The sequence below is a fragment of the Urtica dioica genome, chromosome 10 (assembly GCF_054948205.1).
Source record: "Urtica dioica subsp. dioica isolate 48M chromosome 10, U.dioica_male_clone48M_v1_H2, whole genome shotgun sequence".
Taxonomy (NCBI): Eukaryota; Viridiplantae; Streptophyta; class Magnoliopsida; order Rosales; family Urticaceae; genus Urtica; species Urtica dioica.
Window position 1 is genome coordinate 24,247,910 of NC_142765.1, and position 22,499 is coordinate 24,270,408.

Here is a 22,499-nt window from a genome sequence, read left to right on the forward strand (position 1 = left end):
CAAAGTTATCAGTCAAAAAGGGCTCAACTTTTTTCTTCCCACATCGTCTATTCACTGTTCATTGCTTAGGGATGGCTTGTTCTCTGAAGAACTGTTTCAACGCTCCTGTGCTCTTGGATGAGAGCAAAGGGGTTTCTGCTCTGGGCTCGTCGTTTGTCGTTCCACAGCTTCGAGGCTCAAATTCCAGAGCTAGTTCTCGTACTTTGAGTTATAATTTCACGGAACAGCCCTTGACTTTCTCTGACCAAAAGGCCTTGAAACTTTCAACACCAAAATCGCCAATCCATTTCGCTATTACTGTGAGTTAATCAATCCCTCATTATTTTTATTTTTTTTCATATGTTAATTTTTTTTTTCCATATTTTTGAAATTCATGAGGGTTTTTTTTTTTTTTTAGGCTCAGGCATCGTCAATCTGCGTAAGCCGGTCAATGAGATGGTGGGAAAAGACACTTAAGCCCAACATGGTGGAAGTACAATCGGCTCCACAGCTTGTTGATTATTTGCTTGACGCTGGGGACAGATTGGTCATTATTGACTTTTACTCTCCCGGTTGTGGTGGTTGCAAAACTCTTCATCCCAAGGTCAGTGGTCTTAATTTTTTTTTTCTTTTTCTTGGAGAAGGGTTGTATTGTAAAAACCTCAATTTGGGTATGTTATGATGATATAGGTCGATCTTGGGTTTGTAATAAACAAGTTTTTTTTTTCTTTCTTGGTGCTCACAGATCTGTCAATTGGCTGAGCAAAACCCAAATGCCTTGATTCTGAAAGTGAATCACGAAGAGCTCAAAACCATGTGTTATGGTCTCAAAGTTCATGTTTTACCATTCTTTAGACTTTACAGAGGATCTGAAGGACGTCTTTGTGGATTCAGCTGTACCAATGCCACTGTAAATATTTTCAATTCCTTCCTCTAAATTTTTGTTCGCCATCTATATTTCAAGCTAGATTTATTGATCTTTATAATTAATTAATAGCCGACCTGTTTCTAATATTGACAGATAAAGAAATTGAAAGATGCAATGGCAAAGCATGGGACTGAAAGGTGTGACCTTGGCCCAGCGAAAGGGCTTGGTGATGATGAACTTTTGGAATTGGCTTCACTTGGTGAAATACAATTAAGTCAAAGAAGACTGTCTTTTTCCAATGAAAATGTCATGGGAGATTTGGCTGCCTTGTTAAACAAGCAAGCCCAGAACGGCCAGAAGGAAGATAATATTCTGTTCAACACTTCAATGCTTTGACAAATTAGATTTTTGGGTTTTATTATTTTAGGTCTCTTCTAGTTTCCTCCAATTAAAATTCTTTGCAGAGTATCAAGTTTTTGTATATATAATTTTTTTGTTTTGTTTTGAATTTCCATAAACTGGCCATAGTTGTTTTTTAGTATGGCCTGGAATCTGGCTTAGTCTTATTTATTTGTATGATTGATCCATTATCTAATCAAGATTAAAAAAGACACGCGTTCAGATTCGCTTTGCTGAGTTGAAGAAAGTCGGTGTTTATTAGTCAAATATATACGATTGAATTGTGATTAAACAAACAATTCAAGTTTATAATATAAATCCTAATAAACATTAAAAAACTGATTAATTGATTTTTTTTTATCTACGTCAACGACCATATGGAATGCATGCTTCTCTTGCCGTAGTCCATTCTGTGAGTGTTTTAAATCATAAAATCCTTCTCAAATGTCTGCTGCTTAACATAAAGCAGTGTAAATGGTCTCTCAAATTCAAATAATTGCGTATAGTTCATTTTTTTCTGAATATAATTTCAAACCAATTTATTTTAAACATGTAATGGTGTATTTTCAATTAATATTAATTGTGTCTCATAAAAAAATATTGGAAATTTATATTGGATAGTAGTTGGAGTTGGAGATCATATTTTAATATCTGCAAAGGATGATACATTGAAATATATGATAACGATGTTTGATAATTTAATTCGTGTGTGAAAACCAATATATTTCTTTATAGAGCGTTCGGAGTAAAATTCAAATAAGAACAATTTTTTATACATACAACTTCTCTAGGGGTATTTAGAAATATACCACCAATAATTTACAAGTAACAAGATCTTCAAGATCCCCAAGTTAAATAAGAAACAAAACAACGTGCGCTCCGTTCGCCATTGCAATTTCGGTGCATTTATAGCCCAATTAAAAATATTAATTGAAAAATAAATGCAGTCAAGTGGTGGTTTAAATCTTAAAGCACTGAAGCAACTGCTATGGTAAAGCATTGTTGTTAATCGATTAAAATAAAATAAAAATCCTGATTACCTTATGTTTAACTGGTTGTAATCTTATTGAAAATCGATTAAAATCCTAAAAAATGGGTTAACTTAACATATCAACATGATTTATGCCTTTATAAAAATAAAAATAAAAACATCTGATTCATCCCGAAAACAATATGGTAAAAACCTAGCCACTAGGTATACAATATTATATATATTTTTGGAAAATCTAAAAGAAAGCAGAAAAAGGGGTACAAAAAATTTAAAAAAAAAAATTTGAATCAAAAGCTTATTCACGGATGGTGTGGGATTGACGTGGATTAGTCATTATACAGATCAGCATGACCCACAAAATAATGTGGATGAGGATCATAAGAGACGAGAAAGAAGTAGAAGTGGCCACTTGGTGGACAAAACTCTCAATCATTGCTATTATTTTATTTTTCGTAGCCATGGCCACAAACAAAGGAACGAATCTTGTATAGTATATGTAATGCTTGCACTTTGGTCACGGATTCGAACTTATATCCTTGAATCTATTTATTTATTTTACGTCAGCTTATTGACTTTAGTTCATTGAGCTCATTGGGGTACTATTTAGCATTTACTCTTTATTTTCATTTCAATTTAGATATTGTGAATAAAATTAGAGATATATAGAGTTTGGTATAGTATATCTCTCAATTAATGTTAGGTTAATCCCTCAATATTTCAGACGACTTTGATCAATTTGGCCGAATTAAGGCGATAAAAACAATTGATGTTATTGATATAAGTCCTCACATAGGTTTTGTTGGAAGGGAATTACAACTGATTAAAATGTTGCCGACCGATAGTTTGTCTACAGTTCTATTTTAAAGAAATAAAAAAAAAAAAAAAAAAAATACCAAAGAAAAATTCGGTCACCAGAAAATGTGGTTGACCGATGCAAACTAAATTTTATTAAATATTTATATTCACTCAAATTCAGAATTTTGTAAGAATACCTACATAATGTGGTAGTGTGATATTTTTTTATATATTTGCCAGCCTTTGAAGAATTTTTTTTAGTGAAACAAACAAGGGTTACTATAAAATTATGACCATCCATTTTTTTTTATCAAAATTAAAAAAATTCTCCTTATTTCAAAATTATGACTTATTATCTATTCTTTTTTTTTTTCGTCGGTGAAAATATCTAATTTTACGTTTTGATTCCACCGTTACTACTTTGTCCGTTAGTTTTAACGGAAGTAAACGTGTCGTAAATCTGTGTGATGATGTTGTTTTAAATAAATAAAAAATTTATAAAAAAATCATAAAAATTAATATTACTTTATTTCTTTTATTCGGTGATGAAGTTGGAATCGAATAATTTTGATGTTAATTTAAGATGTGAAGTATTCGTTTGTTGAGTTAAGCCTTGTGGCTATTCTGTTTGTTGATTGTCGGTTCAAACTGATATCGTGGCCATGTGGTCAAGCGCAGGAGACTTGTTTCGGCGGCGAGGCGGAGCGGCGAGTTCCCAAGGACGAACGGGGACGTTCTCGGTCTGATTAAGTTTATCCTGGAATTCCATCCTCGGGCTGTGGCCTTCGGCCCGAAGGCTCATTGAGCATTGCTTGAGTCTCGAGTCGAACTCAGGGTCGTCCCGAGTCTCTGACTCATTTAGAGTGGCCTTAACTAAATTAATTTGGACATTAAGATTGTCACTTCTAAGTTAGTTAATTGTGATCAATAGAGTATATGAAAATCATAAATGGATTGTATTAGTTTATGTTTAGTTAATAGAATGATTTTGAGCATCGACCTATAATTAATTCAAAGTTTAAGTTAGAGAAGCAACCTAATTTAATTGGACATTAAGCTTGTCACTTCTGAGTTAGTTAATTGTGATCAATAGAGTATCTAAAAATAATAAATGGATTGTATTAGTTTATGTTTAGTTAATAGAATGATTTTTAGCATCGACCTATAATTAATTCAAGAATAGTTAAGTTCGAGAAACGATTCGTGTTTCATTTATGTTTCTAAATTTGGACTTTGTCCTAAGTTGAGCTTGGCCTACTTATGAGAATACATAGCTTGCAAATCATTATTTTCTAACTCTGCTTTTTTTTTTTCCTTTACATTTTGATCACAAAGTATCTGTAGGTGCAAGATGTCTTTGAAAATGATCAGACCAAATGAAAAATGTCGACGGTTTTTTGATAGTAATGACACGGTAAAATTTAAATTCTTTATATGTTTTAAATTTTGTATATATATAATACTGTAAAATATTGTAGTGTTATAAATCTGTTCAATTATCAACCACAATACTGGTCAATATTTCCTAGGCTAACCCGTCGATATATTTTCTAGTTATTGAATTAGAAGTGTGATAAATCAAATACTACTAAAGAACTCGAGTTTTTTTAGTACTCTCTCTCTGAAGAGTGAACACACAGTGGGATATCCTAAAACTGGAAATCCTGGAATGAGCGTTGTTTAAAAACTTCGTTCGATGTCAGGTTGATATTCCGTTGAACTGTCTGATATGCTCGGGGAGGTTTTTCCCGTATGATGGAAAGAAGGTATGGGTGGCGTTCAAATTCGAACGCTTTCCATTTATGTGCTACATGTGTGGGAAGGTGGGTCATGAAACGTGTTCTTGCGATTCTCCGGCTTTGAAAATATAAAATGCCGGACGGGATTGAATCTCTAGCGTTTGGAGACTGGTTGAGGGTAGAGTTAGCACGTGGGAGTACGGCGGTGACCGGAATTACTGACCGTAAAAACAAAGGAGTTTCTTCGGAGGCGCAACAGAGTGGGAGGTGTGCAAATCTGGGGAAGCGTAGTATGTTTATGAATGGCCCAAGATCCATGAAGACGCATGATGATGAAGTACAAGGCTAAAAAAATATTCCTCTTTCTCCACCCACAATATTGACGCCATTTAATTCCTCACGTGAGGGTCACTTGGGGTCTCCTACAGAGCCCAATCCTCAGGCCCAAATCAAAAGTCCTGACCCATGTTTTGGGCCTTTTTCTTCTAAATTAGGCCCACCTACTGTGACTAGAGGTTCAATCGACTCCAAAGAAAAAGAGCTTGCGATTGGGCCCACCCCACCGACTATCTTTGGAGCGTTTCAAATCGATGGACAACAAAGCTCGAAGAAAAGACGTGCCGCATCTGGAATGGTAATTGTTGGGCCCCCTACTCCAAAATCGTCATCCCGAGTGAAGAAGCAAACCAGGAAGAAGCGGGGGAGTGTGAGCTCGTCAATCTTTGGCCGCGGGACCAACAATGTTGAAGTGCCCGAGGAAGGTGCCAAGAGTTTGGCGCTGGCCTCGATGGTGCAATCAGAGGGCATTGTGGAGGTTAGTGTTGAATATTGCTTTGAAATTCCCACCTATGCTATGGTAGTTTCTGTATTGTCGGATTCGTGTATAGCCTCCCCCGATGAAGCGGCGAGCCTTGCGATTCAAGGCCGCCGAGAACAATGAATTGCATCTTTTGGAACGTCCAGGGTTTGGGGAAGCCCGGGATGGTGAGAGTGTTATGCTCTCATATTCAGAATTATTCCCCGGAAGTGATCTTTTTATCCGAGACCAAGATGACGAGTTCTGAGATGGAAAGAGTGCGAGTGATGTGGGTTTTGAGAATTGTTTTATGGTGAATAGAGTTGGTTTAAGTAGAGATTTGGCGATTTTGTGGCGAGATTCGGTGACAATTTCAGTGGGATCTTATTCGCGATTCCATGTGGATGTTGAAGTTACGGATAGCTCGGGCACGTATTGGAGATTTGCGGGTATGTTCGGGAACCCTGATTTGTCCCAAAGGAAACATCCTTGGGACCTTATGAGACGAGAGCGCGATGAGAAGTGGACCGTGGCCATGTGGCGAGGACTTTAATGAAGTTCGATGCATGTCAGAGATTTGGGGAGGTCTGCCTCGGCCAGCGAGTTTGATTGAAGCGTTCAAAAGAGTGATCGGGGACTACGGGCTTGCGGAGGTTCCTTTCATTGGAGAATGCTTTACTTGGCGCCGTTTGAATCAGAGTAACACAATCTTAGAAAGGCTGGACATGTGCTTCGCCAATCTGGAGTGGCATGAATTATTCCTGAAAGGCGTGGTAAAACATTTGGAGTTCCAGGGCTCTGACCATCGCCCTATTTTGCGCCAAACGGTGAAGAAGAAGGAGTACATGGTCGTCGCAAACGGTCTCGGCATTTTTTCTTTGAGGAGGCTTGGTGCAACGACGAGGCGTGCGAGGACTTGATTTCTAAAGCGTGGAAAACTGAGGAATATGGACAGAAAGCTTTTCTGAAATCCATAGGGAATGTTCGCGAGTCTCTTGGTAAGTGGGGAAAGATTAAGTTAAGAGAACTTCAAAATGCAATCGAGGTTCAAAAATCTATTGTCAACAGGTTGAATGAGTCTCTGATGGTGGCATCGGTTGACGAAGTTCGACGGGAGAAGAAGAGCCTTGAAGCTTTACTGGACAAGGAAGAGAAGTATTGTTTCCAGCGAGTCGGACGGAGCGGCTGAAAGGGGGCGATCGTAATACGTGCTTCTTCCATCACAAAGCATTCCTAAGAAAAAAAGAAGAACGCTATTATAGATTTATAGGGTTGTGAGACTCGAATGGTGTCTAGGTCGAAGATCAAGAACAAATCAGCAAGGCTATGGTGGACTATTCAGTTGGAATTTTCAGTTCTTCCAGGCCTTCACCGGAACGGATCGCATCTGTGATCAACGAATTTGAGCATAGAACTTCGTCGGAGATGAATGGAGAGATGTTGAGGCCTTTTTTCAACCGATGAGGTTTGATGTGATGTATTTAAGATGGCCCTTCTAAAAGCTCTGGAGAAAGATGGTCTCCCTGTCATATTCTACCAACGCTACTGGAGGATCGTATGAGAGAAGCTCTCATCGATGTGTCTCGATATCCTGAATTTGAGGCGGAACCAGGTATCCTCAATGAGACTATAATTTCGCTTATCCCTAAGGTGAAGGAACCGAGGTTGGTTAAGGATTTCAGACCCATTAGCTTATGTAATGTGGCATATAAGGTTTTGTCTCGCTGCCTCACCGAGCGTCTCAAAGGTACTATGAGTGCGGCTATTTCTGAAGCATAGAGTGCCTTTGTCGGAGGCCGTAATATTCACGGTAATATCATAACATGGTATGAGAGTATTCATACGATGCATCGTGGTCGCTTTGGTAATGGAGATGTTGCGGCTTTAAAACTTGACCTCTCTAAAGCGTACGATCGAGTAGAGTGGAGTTTTCTCGAAGCTATGATGGTTCGGTTGGGTTATGCGCAACAATGGATAGCGAAAGGGATTAAATGTGTTACTTCGGTGAAGTTCATGTTCAACATTAATGGCAGCCTTGTCGGTTCGATTACACCTTAGAGAGGTTTGAGACGGGGAGACCCTCTCTCTCCCAATGTTTTGAATTATGGCGAAATTCGCCAAAAATCGGCGATGGTGCCGCTTCCGGAGTAAAAACGGCCGGCGGAAAACATATTTTCCCTTTTGTCGTCGTTTTTCGTTTTTGTCGTTTTTCGCCGATTTTCTTTGTAGTTTGTCGTTTTTATACAAAAATTAAAGGAAATGCAACGGATTCAACTGGGGATGGATCCCAAGTCACCCACACAGAATATTAAAGCCTTTACTAATTTAACTAAGGACCAATTTTGTAATAGTATTGCTTACTTTTAATTATATATTATATTTGTTTTATGATTTTAAGATAAAAATTCATATATAAATGTAATAAATAAAAATTTACTACGTATAAAAATAAAATAAAATGATGAAAAAAATGTTTATAAAAGAAAATAATATTATAAAATATTGATATGTTATCATTGAATATTTATAACCCATAAATAAAAAAAAAAAAAAAAAAAAAACCTTAACAAAACAAGGGTCCTGGAGGAACGCCGGTGGAGGTCGGTTGTGCAGGGATGAAGCGCGACAGAGATGATAGAGGAGCGCGATGAAGTCGGTCGGAAAAGGTCGACCGTGGCTGGGATGGACAGAATTCCGGCGAGGAGGGCGAAACCTGGCACTGACATACCCGGTGACCTCCTTTCCCAGCTCGTCATGTCCATGTCCTTGAACGTCGGCGCCTCCAAAGCGTCTCTGCTGCGCTTTTTCTTTCGACTCAGTGGGTGTCCCTTATAGAGTCCGACGACGTCTACAAAATTCGGCAAGACGACGGGGTCCAAGAGCCGACAGTGTTCACGCTCGCCGTCGGAGCTCAGCTGTGGTGGATCTTTGACCAAAACTTCCCGCGACTCTGGAACCTTCTGATGCTCCCCGCTAGAGAATCGTTCCGGAGCTCAACAATCTTGTCTTGCTAGATCTCCTTATTAAAAAGGCGGAATTAGAAACGACATTTCGCGTGAGTCATTTATAGAGTGCGTATGAATAAAAGTAAAATGAGAATTGCATAATAATATTAGAGTTAATATCAATTAAAATTCAATAAAAAGAATATCCATGACACTGTTATCTATTTTAGGGTATAAGTTCGTCGTTTTAATTAACAGATAGTACAAATTCGATATTTTTGAAAACTAAAAGTTAAATTCGATATTTCACTAAAACAGATGGTATATATGTGTCGTTTCCCCATAATAGTTTGATATAATTAGAATAGAATTACATAGAGAAAATGGGCTTTTTAGCCTTTTATATGGGCCTTGCAATTTTTTTGTACAATAAATTGGCAGAGAATGAGCTTTTATATAGGTGTAGGCTATAGGATATATTTGTTGTTTTTGTTGTTGTTTTTGTATCCAAGTAGCATTGTGAAACTGTGTTCACGTTACACAATCTTCTTTTTTGTTTTTTATTTTAATATTTTTTTTACTAATTATATGTGGGTTTACTTTTTTTGTGGGCGTTCTTTATGAGTCGGCCTAAATGGGACTGCATATTCGATTTATGGGTTAATCGCTTAGGGATAATTCCAAAACTACGATCATTTAAAAAAATTTGACCGAAATCCATAAATAATTTATAATAATAAAACTATGATCAAGTTTATCAAGAAACAAACACAATTATTTATTGACATGTTTGTCAATAAACACACTAATTTATTGACAAATTTATCAATAAATAGTCGTAATTTTAGAATTAGAAGTAATTAATAGATTCTGGTAAACAAAAAAATTAAATGGTCATAGTATTGTAATTATCTCAACCAATACAGTTGCTTATTGACATGTTTGTCAATAAATACGGTTATTTTTTGACAAATTTGTTAAAAAAATAATCATAGTTTTAGAATTATAAGTAATTAATAGATTTTGATAAGAAAAAATAAAATAAGGTCAATAGTATTAAAAGTATTCCAACCGCTTATTGCGATTGTTTGGACAATGACGGATAACAGTTACGGACCTGTAAATTATTAAGCGACTTATAAACCATTTATCGATGAGTATATGAGACGAAATAAATAACACAATAAATAGAGTCTTCGTGTGTAATATACATATATATGTATATATATAGCTGATAAACATAAATATCAAAACTTACAATTAAAAATATTCAATTCATCGTAACATTAACAAAAAAAACCAAATTATAATAATAATAATGTCAATATTTCATATTATAATATCCTAATAAAACGTCAACGGGAACGGTGGCGTGGTGATATAAACCTGTGAGATATTGTTACATCTGTATTTCGGAAGAGTATGTCCCTTTAGATAAAAGATATTTGAATACTTTTTTTTTACCCTGGATAACTATGGGTTAGCTTAGCTAGTGTGGACAGCTAAAAGCAATTTAAAATACAGTATACATATGAGACATGACGGTGTATAAGTTATAACAATATAATTCAACTCATTATTCAGAGCTGTGTCGCTCTATAGTACTCTGCAACTAATGACACGACTCCAATACGTGTGCGTGTATAAAAATGAAAACCCACGTGGTCGGAGAAACGGGCAATAAGGTTGACTGAGTTCCAAAAACACCCGCTCAACATGGCGGTTCAAGGTCCCCACACCTCACTACACTGTCAGGCTTGTCTTAATGACGTTTCAATTTGTTATATCACCTATTCAATGATATTTTTTTCTTCTTCTTTAAGTTCTTAGACCCGTCAGCGTCTATTTAATCCCACGCCACGCCCTCGTTCATTGCATCAATGTTTCACATTCCACACTTCTCTCTCTATTCCCCTCTCGCTCGCAAGGTCTCTCTTTCTCTTTAATGGAGGCACATTGTCGTGATCATGAGGTGGCTTTAACCATGGCCGTAGGATTGATTGTTGTGATATCCATCATCACCACACAAGCTCATGGATATGAATATGGTGCACATGCAACTTTCTACGGTGGGGGTGACGCCTCTGGTACCATGGGTACGTTTAATTACATAATTAAAACTACAAAAAATTAGCAAAATAACCGACTTAAACATTTGGATTTAGCAAATTATTTACCAACATTTCGTAAATCTTAGATAAATAACCGCTGCATTTTATTTACAAGTATATTTTTACAAAAATATCCATAATTAAGTTTAATTTTTTTAGGTATATATGAGTATTTTTGTAAATATACATTTATAAATAAGCATAAATACAGTGATTATTTCCTTAAGATAATTTTGACTATTTTGCAAAAACAAACATTTATACCTAATGGACCTTTAAAACTATAAAATATACACCGTCTTTATTGGGAAATGACTTCTATCGTTGACACTATATAATAAGACTATGTTTGACTTGTAGTACGTAGTCTAACAAATGTGGACTCCGGTTACTTAGAAAAAAAGTATATCTTTCAGATGGTTAAATAGTGTTATAAAGATAGAGCTTATTCAAAACTCTTACCTTAAAATTTTATCGAAAAAATTAAGAAAAATCATCCAAACCAAATAAGACATAAATTAGACTATTTCCTTTTTTTTTTTTTTTTTTTTGTAACTGCAATATATAAGTAAATAAAGAATGAATATTTTGACGCTGATGACCGTAGGAGGTGCGTGCGGGTACGGGAACATGTACAGCCAAGGGTACGGGACGAGCACAGCGGCGCTGAGCACGGCGTTGTTCAACGATGGGCTGAGCTGCGGTGCGTGCTTCGAGATCACGTGCGTCAACGACCCGAAATGGTGCGTGTCACGTGCCTCGATAGTCGTGACAGCCACCAATTTTTGTCCTCCGAACGACGCGCTTCCCGACAACGCAGGCGGGTGGTGCAACGGCCAGCTCCACCACTTCGATCTCTCGCAGCCCGTCTTCCAGCGCATCGCTCGATATAATGCCGGGATTGTCCCAGTCTCCTACAAAAGGTTTTAATTTTTATTTTTTGCTTTCAGTTTTGTTTCTCTCCCTATACATTACGTGCAAAGATTTGGAATAATAATCAGGTGAAATAGTTTGCAAACGAGGTACTTTTGTCTGATATTAAAAACTTTAAAAAGCCACTCTTTGAATTTAAAAGCTTTTCAAACGAGGTCGTTTTTGGCTGATTTCAGTAAAAAAAAAAAAAAAAAAAAAAAAACTTGTCAAAATTTTGCAGATCACATTACCTTACTTTTTAGTGTAACATGCAGGGTCCTGCAGGACCGACTCGAAGCTCTTAAGCAGTGACCTAAGATTTTGTGAAAAAAAAGGTCCAAAAAAAATCTCAAATTTTAAAGGAAAAATGCCTCAAATTTTTGGAAAAAAAACTATTATACTTAATTTCTTATTAATGTGTTTAAAAAATCTTAATTTTTTTTTTATCTTATCTAAGGCCACGTATTAGCTTAGGCCGGCTATGATGCATGATCAAATGATGTGAAACAATCATCAGGCTTCCATGAAAAAAAAAAAAAAAAAATCGTTGATCATTTTGGATTCCGTTATAAAATATGATTTGGTGATTATTTTACCTTGAAAAAATAAAACCACCTGTCCACTTGTGTCGTGCTTGAAGTTTCATCAATGTATGTATATATATATATATATATATATATATATATATATATATATATATATATATATATTAAGTTAAGTTAAGTAAGGTAATGGATGCTCATTTTTCAAAATTTAGACCAGCTGCCATAACCTATTCAATAATGAACCACGTTTTTACTCTAATAGATGAAAAGAATGAGAAAATAAATATATTTTCTTTAATGTTTGTTTTACGTAATATAACGTGACACGTATTGCATTAATTCACTATACATTTTAATCACATTATGTATCTAGGGTTCCATGCAAAAGAACAAGAGGGATGAGATTCACGATCAACGGCCATTCTTATTTCAATCTGGTGTTGATCACGAATGTTGGCGGCGCCGGAGATGTGAGCGCCGTTTCGATCAAAGGCTCGCGGGGCGGGTGGCAAGTCATGTCAAGAAATTGGGGTCAGAATTGGCAAATCAATTCTAACTTAAACGGACAGTCCCTTTCATTTTCCGTCACCACAAGTGACGGACGAAACGTCGTCTCCAACAATGTTGCCCCTCCGACTTGGTCTTTTGGCCAGACATTTACTGGCCAACAATTCACTTGAATTGAATACCATTTTTAGAGTATCACAGGGACGTATTTTAATTCGGTCCTAATCATGGTTAAATTATAGTTAGTAGTGCTGTTTTCTAATAGTTCTCTGCTCTCTTTTTGCCGAAGCAGAAAAAATAATTTTGGCAAGGGGTTAGTATTAAACATCCGCCAAATTCGCCAGTTTTTATTTCTGGTTACTTTTCTAGTTCTCGCACTTTTATTTCATTTGTTTCTCTAGAATATTGCAAGGATTTCAATTGTAAGACACCTGGAATAAAAAAAATTATGTGCATATGTATGTGTATTTCTTCCCTTTTAAGGTAATAAACTTATTGTTCTATAATCGATTTTCAAGATCTGTAGCCATATACACGCTTTATTGGAAACTTTATCAAGGTGATTGTGATTTTAAAATAAGTGTTTTTAAGCTTTTTCTAAAAGAAAACAAACGTTTGATAACTTATTTTTAAAATGATCGCCGATGGTAGTAAAAAAAAAATAGATAACTAGCCAAGCGTTTGAGATTGCTATGTAGCCAACGTTTCGTAAAATGTAGGTAAATAGTCATAGAGACGACGTGTCGTTTCTGATTTGCCCTTTCATTAAAATAAAAATGTAGAATATTTACGTCAATTTACATGTGTAAATATATGGACGTGATTATTTACTTAAGATTTACAAAACATTGGTTATATAGTAATTTGAAACTGTAAATATGATTATATAGTTAATAGATAAAAAAAAAAATAGATATTGTGTTTTTTAACATTAGTAAGAATATTAAACTGACAAAAATAGACTTGTCCGTAATTAGTTATGATTTATAAGTATTTAATATACATATAGTAACAAAAAAAAAACTTATAGTAATGATTAAATAACTATCGATATTTTTTTTATTTTTTAGTTTTAGTTTATCATTGTTTCCATAGATAAATATGTATTTGAACTTGAAGCATAATTGAATTTGACATGTAGCACAAAATTCAGTTTGTGTACATAGAAAAATGATATAGGAAATGTCAACCAAAAACAAAAGTCTTACTACATTCCACTGGATCTCGGAAGAAGAAAAAAAAAATGTGTACACACGTACGTACGTGTCGGTAAGAAACAAAAAAAGTGTTTTGTTTTTATTTATGTGTAGAATAAAGATATAATTATAAACGAGGAAAACAAAGCAAAATCTACTTTTTTTTTAGACTGAGCTAGGGAGCAACTACAATTATGCTACATTTATGAAAATGGCAGTGTCGTCGTTGCTCCCTGACGAATTTGTGAAACTCCAGAGCTCAGTCACGAAAACGGAGCACCTCTTTGGCCGTGGAAAAGCCTCTCGTGGCGTTCCATTGTTTTTTGACCGGTGTCCCGAGTCCGGTACTGCCTACATCAGAGGTGACTCGGTATTAACCATCGTCCTCACCGATCGATCACATTTCTACACATTCGTGTGATGATATGGCTCCTCAGTTGCGATTAGTTTTTTGTGGTTTGAAAAGGGGTTGAACCTGAGTACTAATTTATATCTTCACATTGTGTTGTTTGGTGTTTTGTGGAAAACTAGCTTACCACAAATATTTGTAATGTTCATGTAATTAGTGTTTTGTCCACTATACTATGCTGAATAAGATATAGTCATCTTTTGTGTTAGGACTTTGAGTTTTACGTTTATATTTTGGAGGTGCAGACACTCAGAACGTCTTTGTCCACAGAACGGTGATCCTCGAGAATTTGATTCATCCATTAACCTCTGAGAGTTTATTGAAAGAGTCATTATGTTGATCGAAATTTAGTGTGATCTATGTTTCATTTGTCAGAAACTCACACACAATGGGCGGTCATCTGAATCTAATCTTGAATTACTATTGTCTTAAGGTCTCATATTTCATTGTTAGAAGATGTACGGTAATTGTATTATAGGGTGTTATACATTCTTTCTAGCAGAAAAGTCTAGAGCTATTATTATAAAATAAAATAAAAATTAGACCACAAAAAATCTACTTTTCCATAAAACAAAATAAAAAAAAAAGATATTTTATCAAACACATAAAAATGTTGAGATTATAAAAAAAAATCTAAAATATCTTACATAACCAATCTCAAACTCACCAACTCTCTCTCTCTCTCTCTCTCTCTCTCTCTATATATATATATATATATATATATATATATATATAGAGAAATTTCATTTTCTAGACTCAAAAGTTATGGAAATATCTCAATTAGACCCGCTAGTTAAAAAATATCCAAAATTGGACTTTTGTACCAATTTTGGACGAAAATACCCTTAATTCAAAAATAAACCCTCTATCCATCTCTTTCCATCTCTTTCATTCTCACTCTCATTTTCTCTCCACACCAAAGAACACCAAATCCGACGTGAGCCCCATTCCGACGCCCAACCACACCAAATCCGACGAGTTCTAACGCCCACCACACCAAATTCGACCGAATTGAAGGTTAATTTTATTTTTTATTTTTTTTAAGGTTGATTTGAATGAGATTTAGATGTGATTTTTTTTTTTTTTTTTAAAAAAACTGGGAATTTCCGATGAAGATCATCGGAATCCATCGGATTCCGACCGAATCCGATGGATTCCGATGGTCTTCATCGGAAATTTCCGATGGATTCCGACGAAGACCATCGGAATCCATCGGATTCGGTCGGAATCCGATGGATTCCGATGATCTTCATCGGAAATTCCCAGTTTTTTTAAAAAAAAAAAAAAAATCACATCTAAATCTCATTCAAATCAACCTTAAGTGACAAGAATTGTGATGAAGATGATTTGAAAGTGACAAGAAATTGTGATGAGCTCGACCACCGAGAGTTCTAATCCTAGCGCAACAAATTCGAAAGTGACAAGAATTGTGATGAAGATGATTTGAAAATGAGTTATTTTGAATTAAGGGTATTTTCGTCCAAAATTGGTACAAAAATCCAATTTTAGATACTTTTTAACTAACGGGTCTAATTGAGATATTTCCATAACTTTTGGGTCTAGAAAATGAAATTTCTCTCTATATATATATATATATATATATATATATATATATATAAAGTTTAACTCTCACGCGTTGCTTTGGGTGTAATCTGCTATATATAAACACGAAGAATATCAACCGTCATGTATCCAGAATAATCTAAGTTAGAATCAATTAACCAGTGGCAGATTGGTAATTTTAATTAGTGGCAAATTAGTAATTTTAAGCAGTGGCAAATTGGTAATTTTAAGCAGTGAAAAATTTGTAAATTTTCTTTGCTAAATCAAAGTAACAATTTTGTAATATCTTCTAGTGGCAAGTTATGTAATTATAAAAATTTTAAAGGATAATTTTGTCAATTTACTATAGACTTAACATTAAATTGTGTCTACGTGAATAGTGACGCTGTGCTCTTCTTTATGTATACACAATTCTCCTAAACTCATTGATCTGACTCACTGTTGCTTCCGATACTCGTACACTAACTTCAACTTCTCAGATGAGGAAACAAAAATCTTAACTCTTACAATTAAAATAAATACATTTTTTGAACTACATTAACAACGTTTTATTTTCTTTCGGCAATAGCAATCTAATTTGATGTGGAAATTGCCGAGATCAACAATCACTAATATTATGAAAATAATATTGTTTTTATTTTTGTACTATTTTGGACTCTATTATCTTTATTTATTGTTTAAATTTTCATTGATAAAGAAAATAATTATTTACCATCCCAAAAAAATTATGTTTTTAAAAGATATAATATAGTTTTTATTTTGAAATATTTCCCTGAAATAATGTTATTTTATAAATGTTTTATAAACATAAGTATAAATGTAATCATTAAATACCAATTTAATGGCATATTTCCGGTATATCAATTTTAAGACCTCTGTTTCCATAAAAAGAATATATATATATATATATATATATATATATATATATATATATATATAATAAAAAAATTTAGACCTCTGTAGTGTGTGTGAGGTGTGTGTGTGTGTGTGTGTGTGTGTGTGTGTGTGTGTGTGTGTGTGTGTGACACATAAGCGAGTGTAAGAGTTTATTGATGCAAGCGCAAATTGGAGAGGCTCCAAAAAAAAATGGTAGTAAGATATGATTGGAAAGCCAGATGTCAAGCTCCAATAGGGCTCACCATATCCCACGTGGATGAGATAGTATATCGAGCTACCAAACATCCAAACACGTGGCATATGAGAAAGACCCCACGGCATCCCACACCAACCAACAGAAACAGAGTATTCGATTGTGAGGAATCGGCACCAAAGATAAAAGGATAAGGCTTAGATGCGAAATCACGTTAGGGACTCATCTCCACCGTCCGATAGAAAAAAATCAGAGCAAACCAACCGTCAAGTTTCAACAAACAACAGGAACCACAAAATGGACGTATAGAAGAAATTTACAAAAAGCCATGCAATACCATAAACCAATCCTCATTTACATCTCTTCTTTTTCTAGCTAACACTTATATACTAGTAAAAACAACGAAACTTTCCCCTTTGAAACCCGACCACACCCACCGGCCGGAGAAAATCGACATGGCGACCATCACAATGCAGGCCACCGCCGCGGTTATCCGGCCGTGCAAGACCCGGTTCCTCACCGGAGCTTCCTCCGGAAAATTGAACCGAGAAGTCTCCGTTCGGGCTTCTAATCCCTCTTCCTCCGCCTCCTTCAGCGTCGTCGCCAAGAAAGGCGAGTGGCTCCCCGGCTTGCCCTCCCCCGCCTATCTCAACGGCAGGTAAAGTGTCTGGGCCCACAAAACCAAAAAAAAAAAAGCGATATAAACCACAAAAATATAAGTATTTGCATTTTAGCCAACGTTTTATAAATTTTTCGTATGTAGTCATAAATGTTTCGTAAATAACAAAAAATATGATGTACTTGACGTTATTTACACATATTTACTAGAAATTTACTATGCGTAAATGGACTTACATGATTATTTATAAAAAATTAACGAAACATTGACTATTTAAATTTTTTTAGCGTTTCATATGTTTAGGTTAGATAGCCACTGAAAAAAAAAAAAAAAAAAAGGTGAATGAGAACCAACAAGAGTTTATAAAAGTCATGAAAAAAAGAATGAATGAGAACTAACAAGAGTTTATAAAGGTCATGAATGAATATGAAACTGTGAAACTGAAATTGTGCGCAGTTTGGCTGGGGACAACGGATTCGATCCGCTAGCGCTGGCGGAGGACCCGGAGAACTTGAAGTGGTTTGTGCAGGCGGAGCTGGTGAACGGGCGGTGGGCGATGCTGGGTGTGGCCGGGATGTTGCTCCCGGAGGTTTTCACGAATATCGGGATCTTGGACGTGCCGAAGTGGTACGACGCGGGAGACAAGGAGTACTTTGCGTCGTCGTCGACGCTGTTCGTGATCGAGTTCATCCTCTTCCACTACGTCGAGATCCGGAGGTGGCAGGACATCAAGAACCCCGGGAGCGTCAACCAAGACCCGATCTTCAAGCAGTACAGCCTCCCGCCCAACGAGGTCGGATACCCCGGAGGAATCTTCAACCCACTCAACTTCGCCCCCACCCCCGAGGCAAAGGAGAAGGAGATCGCCAACGGTACATACCATTATACTTAATTTATGATGATGATGATGATGATGATGAAGATGATGATGCTGATGATGATATTGATTTTCGTGTTTTTAGGGAGATTGGCAATGTTGGCGTTCTTGGGATTTATTGTGCAACACAATGTGGTCGGGAAAGGGCCTTTTGACAACCTTTTGCAGCACTTGTCCGACCCGTGGCACAACACCATCGTCCAAACGCTCTCCGGATCCAACTGAGAACGAACGGACTACTGGGTTTTCGCAACGTGTTTTTTTTCGATTGCTTTTGTAAGAGTGGGGGAAAAAAGAGTGAAATGTTTTGCAATGCTAGTACAACAAGGGGATTTTACTAATGTACAGGGGATAATTTCATGATCATGCCATTAATATTATCATTCCATTTTACTTTTTTGGAGTCAACTCTCTCTGAAACGAATGTTTTTATTTGCCCTCTTCTGAAACTGTGGAGGAAACCGAGTATTAAATAATATACACATGAATCTATGAGATATGAACTTATATTTCTTATGAAATATATACAAACACAATATATGGAATATAAAAAGCAACAAATACTAGGTACATTCCATGGATAGACTGATATTATGCCAAATTTGGTGATTTTGGCGGCGAAATCCTCGACCGGTCCCGATTGTTTTGGGAAAGAATAATCTTCGAATCAATGAACGAAGGAGCGATCAGTTTAATTGCTGCAGGGGGGAAAAAATGCACATATGAGACTAAGAAATAAATAAATAACGAGTGAAGGCATACACAACACACCTGTTGGCGTGCATTCTCGTCGTAGAGAGCGAGACCATGAGGCCCGAAAGCAGAGACCCAAGCATGTTGTGCGTTGTCGTACGAAGACACGGGAATTTCTCCGTTGCTATTCGCTTCGTAGTCCACGGAGCTCTGATGTGGATTCATTCTTACGCCAGGTTTGAACTTCCTGTCTTCAGATAAACGGCTGGTAGTGGAAGTTGGGTAGGCATATTGATCTTCGAAGTCCACATTCCAGCCAACACTTCTGCTCAAATCGCTCAACTCGCACTCCTCTTGTTCCACATTGCGGAGATGCCCTTGATCAACGGCTTCCATTTGCTTGCCACACCCGTCGCCAAAGTAACCTGAACATCCTGGATTCAATGCGAATTGCACATCTCTGTACGGAGTGATAGCAAAAAAGCGCAATCATTATCCCTTATTTGGGAAGATTTAGTCGTAGGGTTTAGGGTTTAGGGTTCAGGGTTTGAAGTTAACACACCTGTGTGGTAGAAAGTTTGGTTCGACAGATATAAACGAGTGGGTTTCATTACTTGGAACCCAAGGTTGAGATTGGCCTTCTTGTACGCCGCCAACTACCAAAGATAAAGACATCTCGTTCTGAAACCGACGAGAAAACAAAAAAAAAATTGAATCGAACTTCAACACGATGGAAATTGATACGATAATTAGATAGATGGAAAGATGAGAAATCAATTTCTCATCTGGCGTGTGCACGCTAATGGCATTACGTTGTGTTTTCCAAAATTCTTCTGAAAATTGTGTACGGGTGTAGGAGACCTACTTACAATAATTCGTAGATTTTTGCTTATACGTAGTTTGTAAATTAAACATTCATAATGAATTCCATCAATTTTACGTAAACCTGTCAAAGATAAATCTCAAGAGGACGTTATGGTACCTTGTAGATGCGTAGCCGATTAATTGACTCTCCGAGCGAGTATTCCATTTGTCTAAGGTGCTCTAAATCATTTATCTTATATGGGTTACTCCAACATCTGATATAAATTGGAAACAATGGATTCGCATTGCGACCACAATGTCAAAAGACCAGATTTTTCATGGCATAAAGCAAGCGAGACACAAAGAACTCAATTGAAAACCAAATTGAAACAGAATATCATGGTCAAACCTTCAAAATAAATTATAGCATAAGAGATGAATAAAAGTGTACAAGTGCGACTCTTATGAATATTAAGTGACGTGGGCATACACAAGTAATTATTAATCTCCGAAATGGATCAGATTAGTTGAGTGATAGAGTTAGAGACTCTGATGTCAATCAATTCTCTACTGAACCTAGCAGAAAGCATATGAGAAGCACGGCTCACAGAAGCTTGGGAAATTAAAAATTAGCAAGTCTATGCATGATTCAAAAGAGTGATTGAAGAGGTAACCAAAAGGCTTTTGGATGGAAAAAGTGTTAAAAAAACAAATTTAGCTTGTTAAAAAGAAATTGCAAGTACGGCAGTTCAAGACCCCAATTCTTAAGGGGAAAAACATAAAAGAATGACTTAGATGCAATGAATAAAAGCTTCAACAGTGTACCTTAGTCTTCTTTCAAGTCCCGTCAGTTGAGCTTGCAATGCAGTTACTTGATTCGTCAAATCCTGAAAATAATTTGGCACGCGGCACATATATGTCACATATAACAGCTTGAAGGGTCGGAAAATTACTCAGATGGATGAGTTCGCGTTTGCTGGCTAAGATGGTGTGAATTACACAACAGCATGAAGAAAATTGGCATTTGTGAATATATAATTTCTTTGTTTTATATGAAGGAAACAAATCTGTACCTCAACTGACTGAGTGCTGCAAAATGAAGAAAGTTTAAGCTTTTAGATATCTCATCTACCAACTGCTACATAAAATATATATAAAAAAAAAAAAAAAAAAAAAAACAGGAACTCAAAGTTAAAAGAGTCGTAACAAACCTCGAGCCCGTGAAATCTTGTACATTTACGTCATGGTCCACTTTCTTGAAAGTTTTCTTAAGCGCCTGTATTCTCAAATAAGACAACAATACAATTAAGGTTCATCGTAAGTCGATACAAAGGCAGAGAAATCAATAACCACTAATTGTAAACTGCGTGACATCTTACTTCTAGACTCTCCAATTTCCTGTTTGAATCCACACACACACACGAACAAGAAAAACAAAAAAAGTCCTAGTTAGTCCTTTAAAACGAAATATTATTCAACGAAAAAATGGGTTTCTTTGAATTACCTTTTCTCCCTTTCATGCGGTGTTATTTGAGAAAACTTCGTAATAACCTCATCAAAATTACTGAAAAATCCACATGAAAGCTCTATTAACCAAAAGCTACAGATGTACTAAACGTCAAGCGATTGCCTTAACCTAATACAAGCTTGACACTAAACAGAAACTCCTTATAAGTTCCTATGTATTAGCATAAGACTACTCAACAACAGACTAAAGTTTGATAAGATTTTGTTACATGTTTACATAATATATATCAATTTGTTTGATTTCCTACGGCACTTGGCGGTATATGCACAAATGAAAAGCGGCTAAAAGTTGTACCTTCGCTCGCCCTGAAACAGAGTAGGCCTTCCAGTTGGGGAAAACATGAGAAGGGCTAAATCGATGTCACATAGAACCGATAATTCCTTGGCTTTCTTAAGTATCCCGTTTCTGCGTTTCGAATAAGTGACTTGCCTGTTACTATTGCTCTCCAATCTCTTTATTCTCAGTTTAAGCCTTCCCATCCTGCGATTTCCACAACCTAAAAACTTCTTGTTGGTTGATATAGACTTGATTAAAATAAATTCTGAAAACAACTGATCAATGCAAAGCCAACCATTAATGGAACAAGATCACTTTTCCCATTTAATTTCAATTGTATAAATCAACAATTCTAGCATTCATCCTACAAATAGTTGCTCCATTGCAGTATTTGCTTAACTTAAATATTTAAACCCCATAAAAAATTGCCCACAAATAACAAATGCATAGAAAATCAGTGACAAAGTTGGTGGTAGACAATTTTCCTCAGGAACAAAACCCAGTTATCACAAAAGCCAATCTCATGCAACATAATAGAAGCTGAAAATAAAATAAATACGAGAAAAGAAAGGATGTCGTATTTGTGTAATAGCGACCACTTAGCAAGAACAAAATTATACCTCATAAGCTATGAACAATCATATCAGACCCCTAAAAGAAAGCAGGCCCAGATGTGAATATCTCACAACTAACGCAATAAGAAAGTGAAAATGGAAATGGAAATGAAAAGAATGGTTCGAGTCAGCGAGGAACACTGGCATACATACACACGTACAAAAGGAAAAAAAATGGAGGGAAAGAAATAAAACGTACATGAGAGATTAACGACAACAGAGAGAGAGAGAGAGAGAGAGAGA

The 22,499-nt window shown here is 36.1% G+C and overlaps 4 protein-coding genes across 5 annotated transcripts; 3 read left to right on the top strand and 1 right to left on the bottom strand.

Annotated features, from left to right (window-relative positions):
- ACHT5 (atypical CYS HIS rich thioredoxin 5) lies at positions 1-1,493 on the top strand. 2 transcript variants are annotated; one of them, XM_089628672.1, is made up of 4 exons: positions 1-299; positions 398-583; positions 725-889; positions 1,001-1,493. In XM_089628672.1, exons 1-4 carry the CDS (start codon positions 72-74, stop codon positions 1,241-1,243), a joined length of 822 nt encoding a protein of 273 aa, XP_089484798.1. In that variant the 5' UTR covers positions 1-71; the 3' UTR covers positions 1,244-1,493. The 2 variants fall into 2 exon arrangements, with proteins under 2 accessions (XP_089484798.1, XP_089484799.1); XM_089628673.1 differs by having other exon boundaries at positions 404-583.
- Positions 1,494-10,436: 8,943 nt separating this feature from the next.
- On the top strand, positions 10,437-13,057 carry LOC149384313 (expansin-A1-like). The gene is made up of 3 exons (XM_089628674.1): positions 10,437-10,608; positions 11,231-11,546; positions 12,454-13,057. Exons 1-3 carry the CDS (start codon positions 10,458-10,460, stop codon positions 12,758-12,760), a joined length of 774 nt encoding a protein of 257 aa, XP_089484800.1. The 5' UTR covers positions 10,437-10,457; the 3' UTR covers positions 12,761-13,057.
- A 4,127-nt stretch (positions 13,058-17,184) lies between these two features.
- Positions 17,185-18,736, top strand: LHCA4 (light-harvesting chlorophyll-protein complex I subunit A4). The gene is made up of 3 exons (XM_089628675.1): positions 17,185-17,503; positions 17,921-18,336; positions 18,427-18,736. The coding sequence occupies exons 1-3, from the start codon at positions 17,301-17,303 to the stop codon at positions 18,564-18,566; spliced, it is 759 nt and encodes a 252-aa protein (XP_089484801.1). The 5' UTR covers positions 17,185-17,300; the 3' UTR covers positions 18,567-18,736.
- LOC149384315 (agamous-like MADS-box protein AGL65) lies at positions 18,502-22,499 on the bottom strand. The gene is made up of 11 exons (XM_089628667.1): positions 22,456-22,499; positions 21,661-21,862; positions 21,343-21,402; positions 21,218-21,236; positions 21,050-21,114; positions 20,912-20,927; positions 20,664-20,725; positions 20,017-20,113; positions 19,597-19,715; positions 19,113-19,494; positions 18,502-19,039 (listed from the first exon to the last, which is right to left on the bottom strand). Exons 2-11 carry the CDS (start codon positions 21,843-21,845, stop codon positions 19,028-19,030), a joined length of 1,017 nt encoding a protein of 338 aa, XP_089484793.1. The 5' UTR covers positions 21,846-21,862; positions 22,456-22,499; the 3' UTR covers positions 18,502-19,027.

Coding starts and splice junctions, on each gene's coding strand:
- ACHT5 (XM_089628672.1), top strand. CDS start 72: ATGGCTTGTTCTCTGAAGAACTGTTTCAACGCTCCTGTGCTCTTGGAT. Junction 300..397: donor CAATCCATTTCGCTATTACT/GTGAGTTAATCA, acceptor TTTTTTTTTTAG/GCTCAGGCATCGTCAATCTG. Junction 890..1,000: donor TCAGCTGTACCAATGCCACT/GTAAATATTTTC, acceptor TAATATTGACAG/ATAAAGAAATTGAAAGATGC.
- LOC149384313 (XM_089628674.1), top strand. CDS start 10,458: ATGGAGGCACATTGTCGTGATCATGAGGTGGCTTTAACCATGGCCGTA. Junction 10,609..11,230: donor TGACGCCTCTGGTACCATGG/GTACGTTTAATT, acceptor TGATGACCGTAG/GAGGTGCGTGCGGGTACGGG. Junction 11,547..12,453: donor GTCCCAGTCTCCTACAAAAG/GTTTTAATTTTT, acceptor TTATGTATCTAG/GGTTCCATGCAAAAGAACAA.
- LHCA4 (XM_089628675.1), top strand. CDS start 17,301: ATGGCGACCATCACAATGCAGGCCACCGCCGCGGTTATCCGGCCGTGC. Junction 17,504..17,920: donor CCCGCCTATCTCAACGGCAG/GTAAAGTGTCTG, acceptor AATTGTGCGCAG/TTTGGCTGGGGACAACGGAT. Junction 18,337..18,426: donor GGAGAAGGAGATCGCCAACG/GTACATACCATT, acceptor TCGTGTTTTTAG/GGAGATTGGCAATGTTGGCG.
- LOC149384315 (XM_089628667.1), bottom strand. CDS start 21,845: ATGGGAAGGCTTAAACTGAGAATAAAGAGATTGGAGAGCAATAGTAAC. Junction 21,403..21,660: donor CTGTTTCAGGGCGAGCGAAG/GTACAACTTTTA, acceptor TGGATTTTTCAG/TAATTTTGATGAGGTTATTA. Junction 19,495..19,596: donor CCAAACTTTCTACCACACAG/GTGTGTTAACTT, acceptor CACTCCGTACAG/AGATGTGCAATTCGCATTGA.